Consider the following 16,270-nt stretch of genomic DNA (forward strand, 5'->3'; position numbering starts at 1 on the left):
TCATCGTTTTATTCATGCGGCGGATCTCAGCGCTGCAAGCACCAAGTCAGTCGGATGCTTATTGTCCTTTCTCAATTTCTCGCATGAGACCATATCCTGGAATTAGAGGTGTTAATACTGGTACGTTTTCGAATACCCGCGTTCCTTTCACCTGTACTCTCGTCTTTTTCATATTTTCTTTGCTCGATCTCTCGCTTGAGACTAGCATTCTGAAAATTAGAGGTCTCAACATTCTCCTGTTTTTGAATACTCCTTTTCTCTTTCGCTCGTCTTTTTCCCTCGTTTTCTCCCATTTGCTTGAATTGAAACCTTTCGTGCTCGAATACCGCTGTTTGTGTTGTATCGCACATCTTCAGGATCAATGCGAGATATGTGCATACGATACTCCATGCAAATGCGACAAACAGATAATATAATGACTGTAGCTCTAATACGAGTTATGTATTCGAAAGTATACGTACATCTACTTATATTCAAAATGAAAGACATTAAAAAAAGAAAAGAAATTGGCGAGTATGGCTCTCTTGTACTGCTGGTTATTTCTCTGTTGAGGTAGGTGCGAAGCTGCGAAAGGCGTTGACTCTTCGTGCAACGTATTCTCCAGTTATCCAAAAGCTCCACCGCTCCTTGTTCAGTCAAGCTTTTTTTCCTTTGCAAGCCGTTGAATTTCGGTAATAATCTGCTTTTGCAGACTGTAGAACTTTGCTTCTGCGTTGTCTTTGGTTCACCAAGCGATTTTGTACTTCCTGTCTAACTCACACGCACACAGGTCTCCATCATGACCACGTATATACCACTCCTCATATAGACTTTTACAGATGTATGCGCTCTAAAGAGGCGGTATTTAGGTATTTCCTATGTATCCTTGTTCGATCTGGGTTCTTCTGCTGGCACGGGAGCAGGTGCTACAGGAGCTAGTTCGGTGTGCTCTGGAACTAGATATCATAAAACCTTTGGCTACAATGCTTTTCGATGGTTGCTAGTCTGATGTACCTGTGATATTTAGCTTCTTCGACTTTAGTTCTTCCGTGAGATGAGCCAGTTTGTCATCAATATTTTTAAACGCTGTGAAAAGAGCCGGCGAAAGCGTTTCCGATGTCTGCAACGTAGGATCTTCTCGTTCCAGAATTCTCATCTATGAATGGTGGTGGGAAGAAGTAAGTAAACGATTCTCATGCTAAGGAAAGAGTATTATGCATATTACTTTAGCGATGGACAGCGAGGCATATTGTTGATACTCGAGTGAATTCCAGATGGGTTCATGGACAATACGAAGTGTTGAATATGCTTGCTTAAAGAAAAGCATTCCTTGAAGTAGAATTTTTCGTAACCAGACGAGGAGAGCTGCAAAGGATGATGAAGCCATTGATGGGAAGATTGTGTTGCTATCGTATTCATTCAGCTGCGGGAATATCTGCTTAATTAAGCTTTGAGGAACTTCTAGATGACTTCTTGGATGATAGTATGATCCGAGCTCTTTAGAATATCCTGCTGATGCAAGCATAACATCTGGAGGCACATTCGTTGCATAACATTTGATTATGTTATTGCCATATATCCATCCACCTAGTCGTGCAATAGACCCGTGGCTCACTCTAGACATAAGCAAGATATATACAACGGGTAAGTTTCATCAAAGTTTTACTTCATCAAAGACACACCCTTGGTTTGCAAGATCTCGAGCGCCTTTTCCACAGAACGCATGCGTTCTCTTCTTTGTAGATATACCGGACGCTTTGAACGCTTTTGCAATGCGATCGTACTGTACACTGTATCTCATTTCTTTTTTGGATCGTTGAAGTAGACGAGTAACGTTTCATGCCATTTAGCTTCAACAAGTGGTGGAAGTAGGTCTGGAAATTCCTCCTTCATGACATGGAAACGGAAGTAAAAATGTAGTACTAATGCAAATACTGGACATTCTAATACGTTTTTGCGTGAAAGTATGCCCATATATTATTCCGTTTGTTATTCTTCACAGACAAATTTAGATATTTTGTTTTGTATTTCTTTGCCTCAATACAAGCTTACTGCATTCTTTTTCCCTTGTTTGAGTACAATGAGTAGGATGGTAACAGATGTGGGACCAAAAATATCATTGGGTTGTCCATAGCACTGCAGATCTGACAAACGGACTTTCCTCAAATTATCGCCTCTCATCAAGGAAGCTGCGCTTAATAAATGTATATCCCGAACCGATTTTCCTAGGATATTGATAGTTAGTTCATAAAAGCTCTTAACGCCAAATTATTTTATGGTTAAAGGAGAAGAAAAAACACATCAACAATCGTTCTTTCCTGTAACCCAATCTGTAACATGGATGACCCAATGTATCAACGTAACTGAAGGGTATTGGATTATGCAAGCTTTTGCGTGTCAGTTTTGATCGATTTATGCAGCCTGCATAAACTCTTTCTCTTTTCCAACCAAATGGCTCGTGAACCATCGCCATTGTCTCAACAACAAACGATCTTTGCACGGCTGCCATTCGAGATCCTGTGTACGATCGCAGACGATCTAAATCTTGCAGAGCAAAAGACGTGCACTCTGGTCTGCCAAGAATGGCATATACTGTTTCGGAGAATCCTATTCAGAGTTATTGATACAGATACTCGGCCCAAATTTAAGGTGTTCCAGTCGATTCTTCGCTCTGATACAGCAAAGAGGGGGCATTTTGGCCATTATGCGCAGCACCTCGTAGTGCGAGACGGGTATATGACGCTCAAGGAAATGGAGGAACTGAAAATGGAGTGTCCAAACCTTATACAGCTGACGTTTCTCTACGATTCCGACTCTGCGCATGAAAGGGTTCTTAGAGACTTTCGCGAGAAGCAGATGAATATCCGAAGTAACCGTCGATTCTTTGGTGTCCCTCGCATGCTTGTTGAAACCCTTCCGATTACGATGTTAACTCTGAAATGCACTGCATTCAAATATTATTACAACCAACGTGACCATGGATTGTACTTTACGGGCCTCCACAATCTTCATACACTGATTGTCGACCGCGTCTTCCCAATTGCAACTTTGGTGATATTGGATAGCATCCATAACCACTGCCCAAAGTTGACAAGATTGGAGATCGAGACGGATGATCGCATATATTATGTCGGCAAAGATGCAATCGAACTGGACGAGAAACTTCTGGATACACTCTCGCAGCATTGTGACCCAACGCGGCTTCGATATCTCCGTATGAAGGTAGATCATGCTGGTACTACAAGGGTTTTAGCCTGGCTGCGATATTTTGCATTGAAGCATCGAGGACTGGAAACATTGGAGATGGATACTGATAATTACCATCACCACACCGGAGAACAGTTTGCAGAGTTGGCGGACCAGACATGGATTTCGCTTGTTACGGGCTGCAAGCGTTTGACGCGCGTAAACTTCAACAATGTCGGTATACACATAGATTTGCTAAAGATTATCAGCAATTCCAATTCTTTGCGATATATTACCTTTAGCGGTAAACCGGTGGAGATACATCAAAACGCTATCTTGTGCAACACAGGCAGTAATATTGGTGAAAACGAGAATAACGACGACTCTGCGATCATCAAGCCGTTACAGCTCTTGGCGTTGGCAATTGCACAAGATGCGGACAAGGATAGTTTCTTTTCATTTGTCAACACCTGTAGTCATTTGACAGAGCTGTCTTTGGCTAGTTCCTCGGGATATATCCATTTTCCACTCTGGGATCTTATCATGGCATGCCCGTCCTTGCAAAAGATCAGGGTACAGCACTTTGTCCTTTACCCTGAAAATCAAGAAGATGCAGATAGCGTATTCAATACAAATACTGTATGCACTGCGGCATTGTGTTCTCTGACACTTGTTGACTGTTATATCAACTCGTATGGTGTGGAGTACGTTGCTGACTACTGTCCTGGAATCAAACGGCTCGGTCTTCACAGCTGCTGCTATCATGAACAGGGAAATTTCCCTGTATTCCGGGTCTACCTACCACATTCCCATCTATTGCGTGTTGACATATGCAATCCGTCTGTAAAGTATGCACCGAAAGGGAAGCCTGAAGGTTCTGTGCGACTCGTTTTTTTGGAGCTTGGACCATCGCAGGATGCACTAGTTGCACGAAAACGTAACAACGACGGCAACGACGGAGGGAACAAGCGGTGGTGGTTTGCATTCTGCCGAGAAGCGAGCGGGATTGGACGAACGTTCAAGTATCATGCTCAGCCGTGTGGAGAGGAGCACTTGGTGAAAGGCACCGCTTGTGCAAGCAAATGCAAACCTATCAGACGCCCAAAAGTTATCGAAAGTATCGAAAATGTCATTAGCAACCTTGAAAACTCTTTGCAACCTAAAGTCGAGAAAGCTGTGTGCAAAGCCGAGATCGATCCGTTATATCTCAACCATCGATGGCCACATGATCGGTTCTGGAAACCCGAAGGAACTATCGCCTACTACGGATATGCAAGTTTGCGTTTCGGGTCGGTGATGAAATTAACAGTAAACGGTCTCTCCAATGTATTGATCGTGAATGGAGAGGTGCAGCAAAGCGAACAAGTGTAATATAGAGTACTGCAAAGTTATCATACCTAGCATTAGCATTTTAGGAGCGAAAATGTAGTTCATGTTTTAGCAATAAATGCACACATCCCATGCAAATTGAATGTAGCATCTATATCTCTTATACTTGCAAAAGAATTATCAAACACATCTTTTTATTTCAGTTTTGTTTCAGAAAAGCATAGGCGATCTACGGACACCCATCCCAGTTGACATACCTATTTCGGAAGAAAAAACTTATCATTCACCCATTTCATGACTTTCAAGTCTCTCTATTCTTCCAAGCTTTGAAATTATTTTGAAGAAATAATTCAGCTATATGATTTTTTTATAAAGAAGATACAGATAGTTATTCAAAGTAAATATGTAGTGAAGCATATATCAATTGGCGAGAGCTCGACGCTGTCCAGGAGACCAATAGATATATTTATTGCCATCATTGTTGAAGATTCGACCAACGAAACCTTCGATGTCTTGATCTGTTGAAAAGCATCTTACATTGTTGCCGTTCCCGTCGCATTCTTTTGCAATAAAGAATCCAACAGTACGGCCAATTAGGTGAAAGCTTATTTGTGCCAGTAATAAAATCCAGCGAGCGAGGTGAATATTTGCGCGATGCCAACCTTCCTGCCGTATCTGAACTATCCACGGTCCCAGGATGGCTTCAGTTTCACGAGTGCGGAAAAAGTGTAGTCGAGACCTTTGTTTCCAATGGGTATCTCTGATCCGCTGAATCGTACTAGCCATGGTGACTGCTGTCAGCCTCACGGTCTTGGAGGCTATCAAGAGCCAGGAGGCTGTAGTTGGCTGGCTCAAGTTGGAACACCGCCCATAGTGGTCTCAAAATAAGTCCAAGGTGCAGGTATCATGGAATCCAGTCGTACAAAAAGTCATGTGTCTGGAACTTGTGACGTTTTAAAAGTTTACTTTTGGAATTGACATTTGACTGGGCAAAAGATGCGGCGCGTATATGGAATGTAGCAGCAGCAACAAAACTGGGATCAGGTCGGACATTCCAACAAAAGTTACCTTTTGTGTGCATGTGTAAGTTGTTTCAACAAGGTACGCATTATCTTTTGTTTTTCTTTACGTACTCTGTCATTCACAAAAGTATGCTTTTTCAATTTTCTGCCTCAGTGACAATAGCGAAGACTTGGCATGCAGAAAAATGGAAAACGGAAAAAAGAAGGAGGCTATATTTAGTAGAAGCGGCGGCAGTGGATTTGCTCAGGAACCCTGCAAGAAGAAATGATTGTCGTCTTGCGACACCACCACGCCAAGGGTTACACAAACGCCATCATGTTTCCCCCGCTGCCGCTCAGTAGTGCTTTAAAAAGAGCTCTAATTCCGAGAGCGATTTGGGTCATCGCTGCTACTGCTGCAGGACACTTTGTTTCTTTTCCTCTTTTTCCTCTCTCTCTCCCTCAAATGACCTCGCTCAAAGTCAACAACTTTTTTTACACGTTTTGTATGCTGGTTTTTACGCAACTTGCAAGTGCGTTACCTTTGGTTGCCAGAGACCCGCTGTCTGACCAGAATACCGTTGAAATTCCAAGTGAGTTGGTTCGGAACCGGAGAAAGTTGTCGGTTCTATCTTTCGTATATATGCTGACCTAACCACCCTGATGTTTCATCGTAATATATTTACATAGTTGCCGGGCACACCGTGAGCGTACACGCTATCGTCTTGAGTATCATCCTTTTCATTACCGGTTTATATCTATGCCTTGCAGGAGGTAAACGAAAAAATTTCTCAACAGAAATCAAAAGGACACGGGACTAAACGTTCCCGTACCGGAATCCCGTTTAGGCGTCCACCAAAAGTTCACAATGTTCCTTGTCGGTTTCTACGTCGGCAGCAATGTTGCCTACATTATCCTGATCAATGCAAAGGAAGACTATGGTAGCAATAGCGAGACAATTCTGTTGGTTGTCAGCATTGTGGTTGGTTTGCTGGCCGGTGCACTTTTATCATGCTGCTTCTTCCTTGCTGTATTCTTGCTGGGTGCCTTACTGGGTTACATGGCAGCCATCTGGTTCTTGGCTTGGGCTGACAATGGTGTGATCCAATCCAACTGGGGACGCGCTATCCTCATTATCTGCTGTTGCGTTGTTGGCGCTTTGCTCATGTTCTTCTTTGAACGATTCCTCATTATCGTCGCAACATCCTTTATCGGTTCCTTTGTTATCTTTATCGGCATCGACTTGTACGCCCAGACCGGTTTCGCTCAGGCTGTCAAGGACTTTTTGCAAGCTCGCAGCACAGACGTACTCATCCAGTCAAGCTCCGGCGTTCGTGGCATGCTCGGCGGCACACTCGCGTTGGCTATCGTTGGCGTGTTTGTGCAATATTGCGCCATCCACCGCCGACAACCTCCAGTCTGGTCAGAAAGCTATCCCATGCGCGCTGGCTGGCGCCGTGTCTAAATGATAAGAAGAATGTGTGCATGTACTCCCCTCACCCGCCTAAATTTCAACAACGCCTTTCTGGCCTTCTCCACACTCTCCACCGTTTTACATATTCTTTCTGCTAGCCTTTGTATAGAGATCTGCCCTGCCTTATCCTTCCTTCTCTTTATATTGTCTGTACATATATATCTGCATGAATTAAAAAAGACAGAAATATCTATTGGATATTTAAAAAAGGCAATCCATCTGTCGCAGTCTATTACAGATTTATTAGAAGCTTCATTTATTTGTTTGACAAGCACTTCACGCTTTGATTCGCTCGCTGCGCTTCGTTCGCTGAAGCTCATGGCTGATCCGAGTCTGTAGAATAAACTCGCATGAATCGATGTTTGAGAGAATACTACACTTAAATCTAGCTTCTTGCTGCTTCGAAACAAATCCGCAAACCATCTTCTTATACTTAGCAGTAGATTCCTAGTAAGACTTCCGACGTCAACTTTCAAGTCTCACTATTTTCAAGCAAAATCCTGTAACCGAGGCCTTGAAATTATCGGGGATACATTATAATAGTAGAAGGTTGTATCTTTTACTAAACTAGAGTTTTTTGATATAAGACAATCGGTATGGATAGAACAACACAGTTATCAAGTAGCTTGCCTTGCAGAATAATATTTAATAATAAATCCTGAAGTGTTAGCAGAATCAAATATCTTGTAGATTCAATCATATTTCCGTATAGATTGATAGCTGTATGGCAAGACTGTGCATCATAGGTTTGTATCTTGCTTAAGACGTGATTTTACACGAGATCCCGCACCTTTGCCCCGAACATAGGTGCTCTTTTTTTGTTGCTTTCTTTGAATGCGTCCTAAAATTTCCAAGAAACTAAAGCAAACCTTTAGAACTTTTCTGTACAATTTATACGTATTATGATGTAGATGAGGCACTTCATTATCTTCTGTCAAATACAGGTAGCAAGATTGGTATTATCCTGGTTATCTTCCTCGACGTACGTTGATGCCTCCAATGTAACCTTCAGGAATATGATCCTATTACGAATGCAATCCACGTATAAGCATTCAAAGACAGCAGGAACGCGTCAACTAATGCATTGAATCACAGCTGCGAATATAAAAAGGGACCTGGATCCAAAATCTCGTTCTTTGGCTCTGTTCTCTCAAACATCCCGGTATGTTGGCTGCTCACACGAGGTGCAGTACCATTTCTGACGCTTAACTTCGTAGCCGACATGACCTCTGTCCTGACCCGCCACCTCAAATATCCTCTTTTCTCCCGCCTCTCGCAATGCATCACTTCAAGTCCTCGGTCGTGCTTCTTTATGTTAATAGACCGACCCCACGGGTACAAAGTATGTCTACTGATTTACTTTGCTGCGGTGCACACAGGCTGATACAGAAACACTAGATGCGCGGTCTGGTCCCTCGCGAATTCGAGGATTACCCTTCGGGGCGTAAGTATCAATTATCAATTATGATTACGCAGCAGTAGCGCAAGTACTAACGTAATGCTCTTATCTCTTGTTCCCAATCAACTACATTTGCTACTCGCTCTTGACTTCTTCATATTCATTCCTGTATTTCTTTGTTTGTAATTTAACTTTGACTATTTCTTTTTAATATAAAGATATGTAGCGGTGAACAGAGAGGTGTACATACAGATGGCTGAATAAATAGGTGAAGGATGGTACAGGAAACAAGCTAGCCCACAAGTTCCCAGTATTCCCTCGGTTCACCATTCACGTCTCGGAAACTCTGGCGCACTTTGCCCAATTTGCGCAGGATCTGGCATATACGGCCCCACTCCTCTGGAGTCACAGGATATGTATCGGTTATTTTGGAGCGCAGAGAGATCACTGAACATGCAGGATCTATCTCGGGATTATCTGCATGCTTTTTCAACTAGGGAACACAAACATTAGTTACTGGGAAGCGTACGTAACTGTTAAAAATACCTGTTCCTCCAGAATCTGGACGACCAACAAGACACGTGCGTTGAACCTTTCTCGAGCCTGCACTTTCCAGATATACTGATACCAAACGGCAAGTAACACACTTAGCAGTCCAAGCAAAGCTGCAACCGACCGTCGTTTAGCCTTTTTAAAATAAACGTCTTGTTTTCGCAAAGATTTTTTACCTAGCGCAGTCTTCTTAGCAGTTGATGGTATCTTTGCAGCAAGGAGCCGCGCACTGCAAGCGATCGAGAATTTTGTTCTGTCAGTTGCGAGATAAACTTCACCGTCGCTGCGTGGATAGTAGAAAAATATGAATAAAAATAGATATTACGTGGTATAAAAGACACTTACATGTCCCAGTGATAAATGTGAGGATCGGAAAGTACACTTTTAGATGCGAATGATAACACTTCCAAGTCGGATACCATAGGATTGTTGAACTGTATAAAAGCATAAGTCCATGCCGCTTTAAAAGATTTGTCAGAATTCGCGCCGTACCTCTCCATATTGTTGAGCTCTTTCAAGTACATCTGACAATTTAGTCTGTACCATGGGCACACTCGACTCGGAACCGCTCTCTTCAGAGTTGAGTAAATAATTGCACTCTGCTTTGCCCTGTTTTCTCGCGAGGACTGCTTTTATGCGTTTTTCAGCTTGTGCAACACTTTTTCCAATTGCAGAATCCAGCACGCATTCATCGGCGATAGGTAGAATGCCGGAGGGATTGTAGAACAGATGGCGTCTCTTGTAAAGACGGTCGCACGTAAGTTGGCCGCCAATGCAAGTGCCGTGATCTGGACAAGGGATGCAAGCTGGAGGAAGAAATCCAAAAGTTTTGCGTGCTGTTATCCAGATAAAAAATCAGAAATAAATTGAAATCAGGGTGCAAGTTTGATGATACTTACGCATAACTTCAGAGCAATAGCCCACTTTTTTGCGTGCAAGCGTTATTACCAACATATTGAAGAAAATCAAAAGTAGAGCTAACAATGTGACGCTGCGTACTGTATGGACGATGTCCTTGAAAGTTTTAAACGTCTTGTTTGCGAACGTCTCAATTTTGTCCCTTATATACCGCATTCGTGCCTGCCGAGCGATTTCTTGCGGGCTTTGCTTCAGATCTACATGGACTTTAGCATTAAAATCTTACCATTCGCTGAGAGATGTATATGTCCGTTATACCTCTAATGAGCGCTCTAATCTCTTCAGAATCCAAATCTTCGTCCGGTTCGCTAGAATAAAGTTCATCGTGATCATCCATTTCGTTTTCCTCGTCTGCATTAAGTTCAAAATCCTCATCTTCGTCCTCGTCTTCATCTTGCATCAAAATCTCAGGAAAATCATTTTTGGGAGTTTCTGGTTTGCTGCGCCCGGAAATTAAGCTGCGAATAGCATGATTTACACGGTTTAACACGCTGCATGAAGATTTGGAGCCATTTGCTGCAGCTCTTGTTTGCTCACTCATAGACTGTTTCTGGTATTCCTCTCCGTTATAGCTATCTGATTCTTCAATATTTGCAAAATTATTCACCGAAGACTCAGTCCAAGTGGACAATGGTTCCTATGCACACAAGCACTTTCTTAATCCATACGTCCGAGACATGACAAATCGACTTGGTCTCGCCTTTTCATCCCCTACTTTGTAAGTATCCTCCACTGCAGGGTACATCGAGAGACTAGCACCTTGGACGCTTTCCTATATACCATATATGAAGACTCGCGTTCATTACCAAAATGCAATCAAGCATTCTTACATATTTCAGGAGAGGCGGAGTTTCGCTCTCGTCCTCGTCTTCAGGTGTTTTTGTTCGTCGTCGAGCACGCTGTGCACGTTCGCTTTCTTCGCTTTGTTTCTCCTCTTCTTCATGTTTCAGACGCTCTTTTTCCCAATATTCGGCCAAGATGGCATCACGGTTCCTCAGTATATGCTTTTTGAACAATTTGACTAAATCAGACTTCTTCATGGACTTTTTAATATCGATACCGTGGGCCTGCAGGATCGCCTGAAGCTGGTACCGTGTCACAGTTTCAGGTGCAAAATCGTATTCTGAAGTATATACCAGTAAATGCCATGAAGCGCAATGCAAAATGGATGTCCGTGTTACCCAGATAATATAGTTGATACGGTATGTCTGTAGCCTGCTCGTCGCTAGACATGTTTTGTGACGGAAACAGGGGAAAAAGAGGTAAAGACGCGTTCATGCGCCGCCTTGGTTTTTGGGAAATTTGGAGACCGCAAGCAAAAAAAATCTGCGATTGTTCGTGCCTGTGCCACCAACTACAGCTCAGCAGCCATGCTCTTCTGCCCACACTGCTCGAACTTGCTTCTGATCGAAAACGAAGGCGGTCAAGATTTCTACTGTCAGACCTGCCCGTATGTCTATAGCATTCAAAAGAGGGTGAGTACTATTGAAATCCTTCTGCAGCGCTTGCAATCTGTTGCTGACTTGGGCATTGATCTAGCATACAACTCGAAGATTACTACAACGTAAAGAATTGGACGATGTGTTAGGCGGTGCGGACGCATGGAAGAATGTAGATTCGACAGAGAGTGAGTGATTGATGTAGTGTAATAAAATACCCTTTAGTAGCTTTGCGTGTTAACAGTTGCATATCAACTAACCAGTTACTTGTCCAAAATGCGAGCACGAACGAGCGTACTTTATGCAAATCCAAATTCGATCAGCAGACGAACCAATGTCCATTTTCTACAAGTGCTGCAACGAAGCATGCCAGCATCAATGGCGTGAAGGATAGAGACAATGTTTTTCACCTCAAGTTTTGGTTTTTCTCATGCATACCCAAGGATGACATTTGTATAGAACGATAAAGTACATTTTTGATTCATTGATATATGTATACGTATGCACTGTACTGTATATAAGTTATCAAAAACCGCCCATGATGGTAGGAGTGGCTTGAGGTTTGGAGGACGCAGGGATGCCATTGATAGCGATGCCTTTCCGACTTAGAGCATCGCGCATCATACCGAGCTGGATGTCTGAATCTTCTAGCTGTCGAGTCGCCTCTTTTAGCGCCTCTTCCCGTTCGCCCAAAAGCGTACGCAGCCTTGCAATCTCATCCATGCTCTCCGCTAACCGCTGTCTCAAGGATGCAGCCTCATTTCTAGCCTTGAGATTGGCAGCCTCGAGTCGCGATATGGAAAGATGAGCCTCAGATAATTCGTGAGAGGATGTTTCGGATGACAGCACCTGCGCCAGTTGATGCGTAAGTTCCGCGATTTGAAGAGCACCCTCGCGTGCCTGGTTTTCGGCTTTGGTTGCTCGGGTATGCATCTTTGCCAACTCGTCTAGAGCACGTTGGTGTGCTTCCTGTGCTTCCTGCGCCCGTTCGTGCGCTTCTTTGGCTCGTTCTTCCGCTGCTAACCGCGAAGCATGGTCATGCTGCGCTCTCTGTTGCAATTGCTCCAGCTGCCGTCCTAGGTTATCGTTTTCTGCCATCGCTAGAGCTAACCGTTTCTCCAAATCTGCTGCACGTTCCATTTCTATCCTTGCCAGCTCCTCTGACTGCTGAGACTTAAGCGCATGATATTTGGATTTGAAATATCCGGCTTCCTGGAGAGCTGCAATTCGCATCCGGTCAGCTTGTTCTACTTTAAGTGACATTGGCTGAGCTTGATGGATAATGGACTGCTTGACACGTCGTATTTCAGACTTTACAGCGATGAGCTGTTCAAACAGCTTGAGTTTATCCGGGGATGCATCGCTGAATTCTACAAGCATGGCCTCTTCAGTCTGCGCTTGGTCGTCAAATGTCTCGCCTCTGGCAGCTCGCATTTTCCGAGCTATAGATACTTCCATTCGCCACCATTGCTCCTTCTTCTTCATTTCTGTAATGATCATTTCCCGGGCTTTAAGTTCGCGTAGCAAATTCGCCTTTTCGTCCTGCATCGGGCTATCAACGGAGGGCATCAAAGATTTCGGTCTCAACGCTGACGGTTGCGGAGAAGTAGAGTTCATTGTGGGCTGGTGAGCTTGCTGACGATGGGTGGGGGAAAGACTTCGATCAGGAGGCAGTCCGTTTGCAGCTGTATCGTGGATGCGTCCATTCGGCATGGTATGTGGCGATGCTGATCGGACTGGTGCAGCTTCGACGTGTCGAGACATATGTGATCTTGGCCTATCATCAATTACGTTATGCTCTTTGTTTACGATATTGTACCTAGCCGCGGTGCCCAAGTCGACGCCTTCGCGAGAAGGGCGGGGAGGAGGAGTAGCCCCAGCAATCGTATTCCTCGCGTGACTTGGTCGCGGTGTTGCATGCTGCTGCTGCTGCTGTTGTTGTTGTAATTGGTGTTGTTGCTGATGCTGCTGTCTTTCATCCGTATATTGCATGTTACTTCGCTGGGGTGCGATCGGCAAGTCATGGTCAGTTGAATTGATAGAGGATGGTGAGGTTGGGTCTGAGTACTTTTCATGGGAAGAGCTGGTATCTATTTCTGAAAATGGCATAGGTGAAGTCGTTCGAGTACGACGTCTAACTGCCTCTGGTATAACTGATGCATGCCTTGGTTTTCCAGTCTGGGTAAAATGAAAAAGGAAATAATTAGCAAGGTTCTAGTAAAGTTCCATCCATATGTATTTACAGGCTGAGGACTTGTTTCCGATCCATTAGATCGTATACTGGGGGGTGGGGTACGGTTTGTGTTGCCTGGCAATGGTGTAGATGCTGAAGACTGTGGTTCGTTGAATAGTTGTGGAGGAGATGCTTCCATGTCGTGGTTTGCTGAAACTATCTCGGTGGTTGGATGCTGTTGCTGTTGTTGCTGCTGTTGATGAAGATGCAAATGTTGATGTTGGTGTTGCTGTGAATTCTGGGGATATGGTGCTGATCTAACGGGAGTGCTTTGAGAGTTTTGTATATTTGAAGGCAAGGGCCCTTTTTGATATACATATTCGGCTTCTTGGGGCGGTGTTGCTTGAGGCGGTGTTTGAATAAGTGCCTCGGGCGGATAACGGATTTTTGCTGAAAGATTGAGATGTTTGAAAACCAGAAAACTATGAAAATCCAATGCAACCTACCACTATCCAAGATATATGCAAAAGATACATCCTCTAGCTTGCCACTACTGGCATCACCTCCAATGACAAACATCTTTTCCCGGACTGCAGTGAGACTAAGGCCGTATCTTGCCGATGGTGTAGGTCCCATATTTTGAAACATATACCAGCGATGACCTACAATCAACGTGTGTTTGTTTTGATTCTTGATACTTAGATCATACATTTGGAACTTACTTCTCATTTTGAAAGCGCAGAGATCCCCCAAATCTTGGCCGTCGGGTCCTCTGCCGCCGAACACGTACATTACGCCGTTGACAGCCGCTGCAGCAAAGTCTGTGCGAGGAACTGGGATAAATCCTACGGCAGGAACCTGCGCCCATGCTCGTGCTTGTAAATCGAAAGCCCAAATATCGTTGTAAAGATGGTCGCCATCTGTGCCGCCGAATCTGATCAAAATAGTTAGTGTCCACCAATCTTCCAGGAATTCCCCGACTATTACTTATTTTTACAACTCACATATACATCTTGTTATCAAAAATTACAGCGGCGTGGCCAGCGCGCGCGGACGGACCTTCACCTGTTGTAGGCACGATAAATTCCCACTGAGATTTTGATGGATCTACTTGCATCTTAATTAATATTGCCTTTTTAAATCTCTGCAATGCAGCGTAGAGCTCACATTCATTCATATCAAATGCAATTAAATCGTTCAAATATCGGCCTGCGCGCTGTCCTCCCCAAACATACATGACTCCGTCAGCGACGACAGCAGAATGTCGTGATCTCTCTACTGGTAAATGGCCGTCCATGCGGATCCTGGACCACTGCTTATTACCTGGCAAGTATATCATGTTAGGAAACAAGTCGTTGCTCGTTGAAATTTCCGCGGGAAATACTAACTGATATTTAGAAAGTATGCATGAGGATCCCATTTTTCATCAGGCATCGTCGGTTCTCCACCATAGACTAATTATGGTAAGATAAATACTTCATGTTATCCCGAGTACTCTTCAACATATGGAAACTCACGTAGGACATGGTGACCGACTGATACGACAGTGGCAAAGCTTCGTGGAGGAGGGATGTCGCCCGATGCATTCAGGGTATTGACAGAGATATTCCCTATGTTTCACATTATTTTTAGCAACATATATGTATGTTCCGATTGATATAAAGTTATCGAGGCAAAAAAAGAGAGAGGGAGAAAACAAGAGTCGTATCAAGATATATTTACCAGTATCGACAATAAATAGATCTTTCTTGTTGGGGCTCTTGTGGTATCCGCCGTATATTAAGAGCTGTTCGGTTTGGAGTGCTGTTGCGGCGTGTCCAAATCTAGGTACAGCGTTGCTACTGGTGCCTCCACTGAGTTTGCGCTGTGACCAGGGGTAAGGCGATTTATCGCTGCTCTTTGTAATCCTCGAGAACAACGACATCGCGGCTAGAGGACGTCTGTTGGTAATGATGAATGTGTAGACGAAAGGATCGTATTGAGCGTTAAAATGGTAGCCACGACGATAAAGTCAGCGTGATGATTGCTATGGCGACCGGTCGAGGAAGAAAAGAGATGCGTGCTCGAGATGAGAACAAGGAAAGAACAGGACACACAAAACAGAGTGTGTGTTACAGCCCTGCTTTCTGGGAAAGGACAAGGAGCCACGAGGTGGAAGAGAAGAAAAGCTATATAGACAATATGCGGGACCGTAAATTTGGTGCCCACAATCACAGCGCTCCTTGACAGCTCGTTGTGTGCGACGAATGCCAAGCGTCTCAGCAACTATATAATGTTTTCCTTGCACCGTATAATCTCGATCAAGTTATTGTCCCTATCGGCTTCTTTCCAATTTCGCGCAATTCCGCTCCTGCCATGATTCCTTTTCTCTGACAATTGTCGCATACCATTCGCTTGAGATTTACATTTTACTCACGTGCTCCTCTTAATTTCGGGACAGTTTCTTCTTTACAACGACTCTAAAATACATGTTACATGACGTAAAATATATTGTCTGGAGGTTGTCACCAGTATTGACTTTCTCTTAGATGAATTTGGGTTCCCCGCGACGACAGCAGCATATTTTACAGAAATTCCATGAAATCGCTGGAACTCATATCTAAATTCCTGCATCGATTTGCAAGAGATATTACAGTAAAGCATCAAATTTGCAGAATCTCCAGACACACACGTGATATTCTGTACAATAGCTTCGGGAGTATATTTGGACAGGAAAAATAGAAGTGTAATGATGTCTAGAGCAGCAAGATATCCAATGATCACGATCCGCTGAAGTTTGAGTAACAAATGTAATCATATCCGGCGCTCCGGATCACGTTA

General features: G+C 43.8%; 6 protein-coding genes across 6 annotated transcripts; 3 read left to right on the plus strand and 3 right to left on the minus strand.

Annotated features, from left to right (window-relative positions):
* Positions 1-855: 855 nt before the first annotated feature.
* VTP01DRAFT_6789 (uncharacterized protein) lies at positions 856-1,603 on the minus strand (the record flags this gene model as incomplete). The annotated part of the gene is made up of 3 exons (XM_069385728.1): positions 856-935; positions 994-1,135; positions 1,205-1,603. The coding sequence occupies 3 exons, from the start codon at positions 1,601-1,603 to the stop codon at positions 856-858; spliced, it is 621 nt and encodes a 206-aa protein (XP_069243162.1).
* An 827-nt stretch (positions 1,604-2,430) lies between these two features.
* VTP01DRAFT_6790 (uncharacterized protein) lies at positions 2,431-5,368 on the plus strand (the record flags this gene model as incomplete). Its single annotated transcript, XM_069385730.1, has 3 exons — positions 2,431-4,532; positions 5,126-5,220; positions 5,277-5,368. The coding sequence occupies 3 exons, from the start codon at positions 2,431-2,433 to the stop codon at positions 5,366-5,368; spliced, it is 2,289 nt and encodes a 762-aa protein (XP_069243163.1).
* A 593-nt stretch (positions 5,369-5,961) lies between these two features.
* On the plus strand, positions 5,962-6,960 carry VTP01DRAFT_6791 (uncharacterized protein; the record flags this gene model as incomplete). Its single annotated transcript, XM_069385731.1, has 3 exons — positions 5,962-6,088; positions 6,186-6,269; positions 6,344-6,960. 3 exons carry the CDS (start codon positions 5,962-5,964, stop codon positions 6,958-6,960), a joined length of 828 nt encoding a protein of 275 aa, XP_069243164.1.
* A 1,700-nt stretch (positions 6,961-8,660) lies between these two features.
* Positions 8,661-11,071, minus strand: VTP01DRAFT_6792 (uncharacterized protein; the record flags this gene model as incomplete). Its single annotated transcript, XM_069385732.1, has 10 exons — positions 8,661-8,861; positions 8,915-9,033; positions 9,097-9,203; positions 9,266-9,354; positions 9,413-9,756; positions 9,820-10,035; positions 10,097-10,475; positions 10,554-10,610; positions 10,669-10,961; positions 11,020-11,071. The coding sequence occupies 10 exons, from the start codon at positions 11,069-11,071 to the stop codon at positions 8,661-8,663; spliced, it is 1,857 nt and encodes a 618-aa protein (XP_069243165.1).
* Positions 11,072-11,208: 137 nt separating this feature from the next.
* VTP01DRAFT_6793 (uncharacterized protein) lies at positions 11,209-11,671 on the plus strand (the record flags this gene model as incomplete). Its single annotated transcript, XM_069385733.1, has 3 exons — positions 11,209-11,313; positions 11,378-11,465; positions 11,541-11,671. 3 exons carry the CDS (start codon positions 11,209-11,211, stop codon positions 11,669-11,671), a joined length of 324 nt encoding a protein of 107 aa, XP_069243166.1.
* Positions 11,672-11,802: 131 nt separating this feature from the next.
* Positions 11,803-15,374, minus strand: VTP01DRAFT_6794 (uncharacterized protein; the record flags this gene model as incomplete). Its single annotated transcript, XM_069385734.1, has 9 exons — positions 11,803-13,455; positions 13,521-13,900; positions 13,957-14,112; positions 14,173-14,384; positions 14,455-14,557; positions 14,618-14,773; positions 14,839-14,904; positions 14,968-15,060; positions 15,173-15,374. The coding sequence occupies 9 exons, from the start codon at positions 15,372-15,374 to the stop codon at positions 11,803-11,805; spliced, it is 3,021 nt and encodes a 1,006-aa protein (XP_069243167.1).
* Positions 15,375-16,270: the final 896 nt, after the last annotated feature.

The sequence above is a fragment of the Rhizomucor pusillus genome, assembly GCF_041956525.1.
Source record: "Rhizomucor pusillus strain CBS 183.67 unplaced genomic scaffold VTP01scaffold_3, whole genome shotgun sequence".
Lineage (NCBI taxonomy): Eukaryota > Fungi > Mucoromycota > Mucoromycetes > Mucorales > Lichtheimiaceae > Rhizomucor > Rhizomucor pusillus.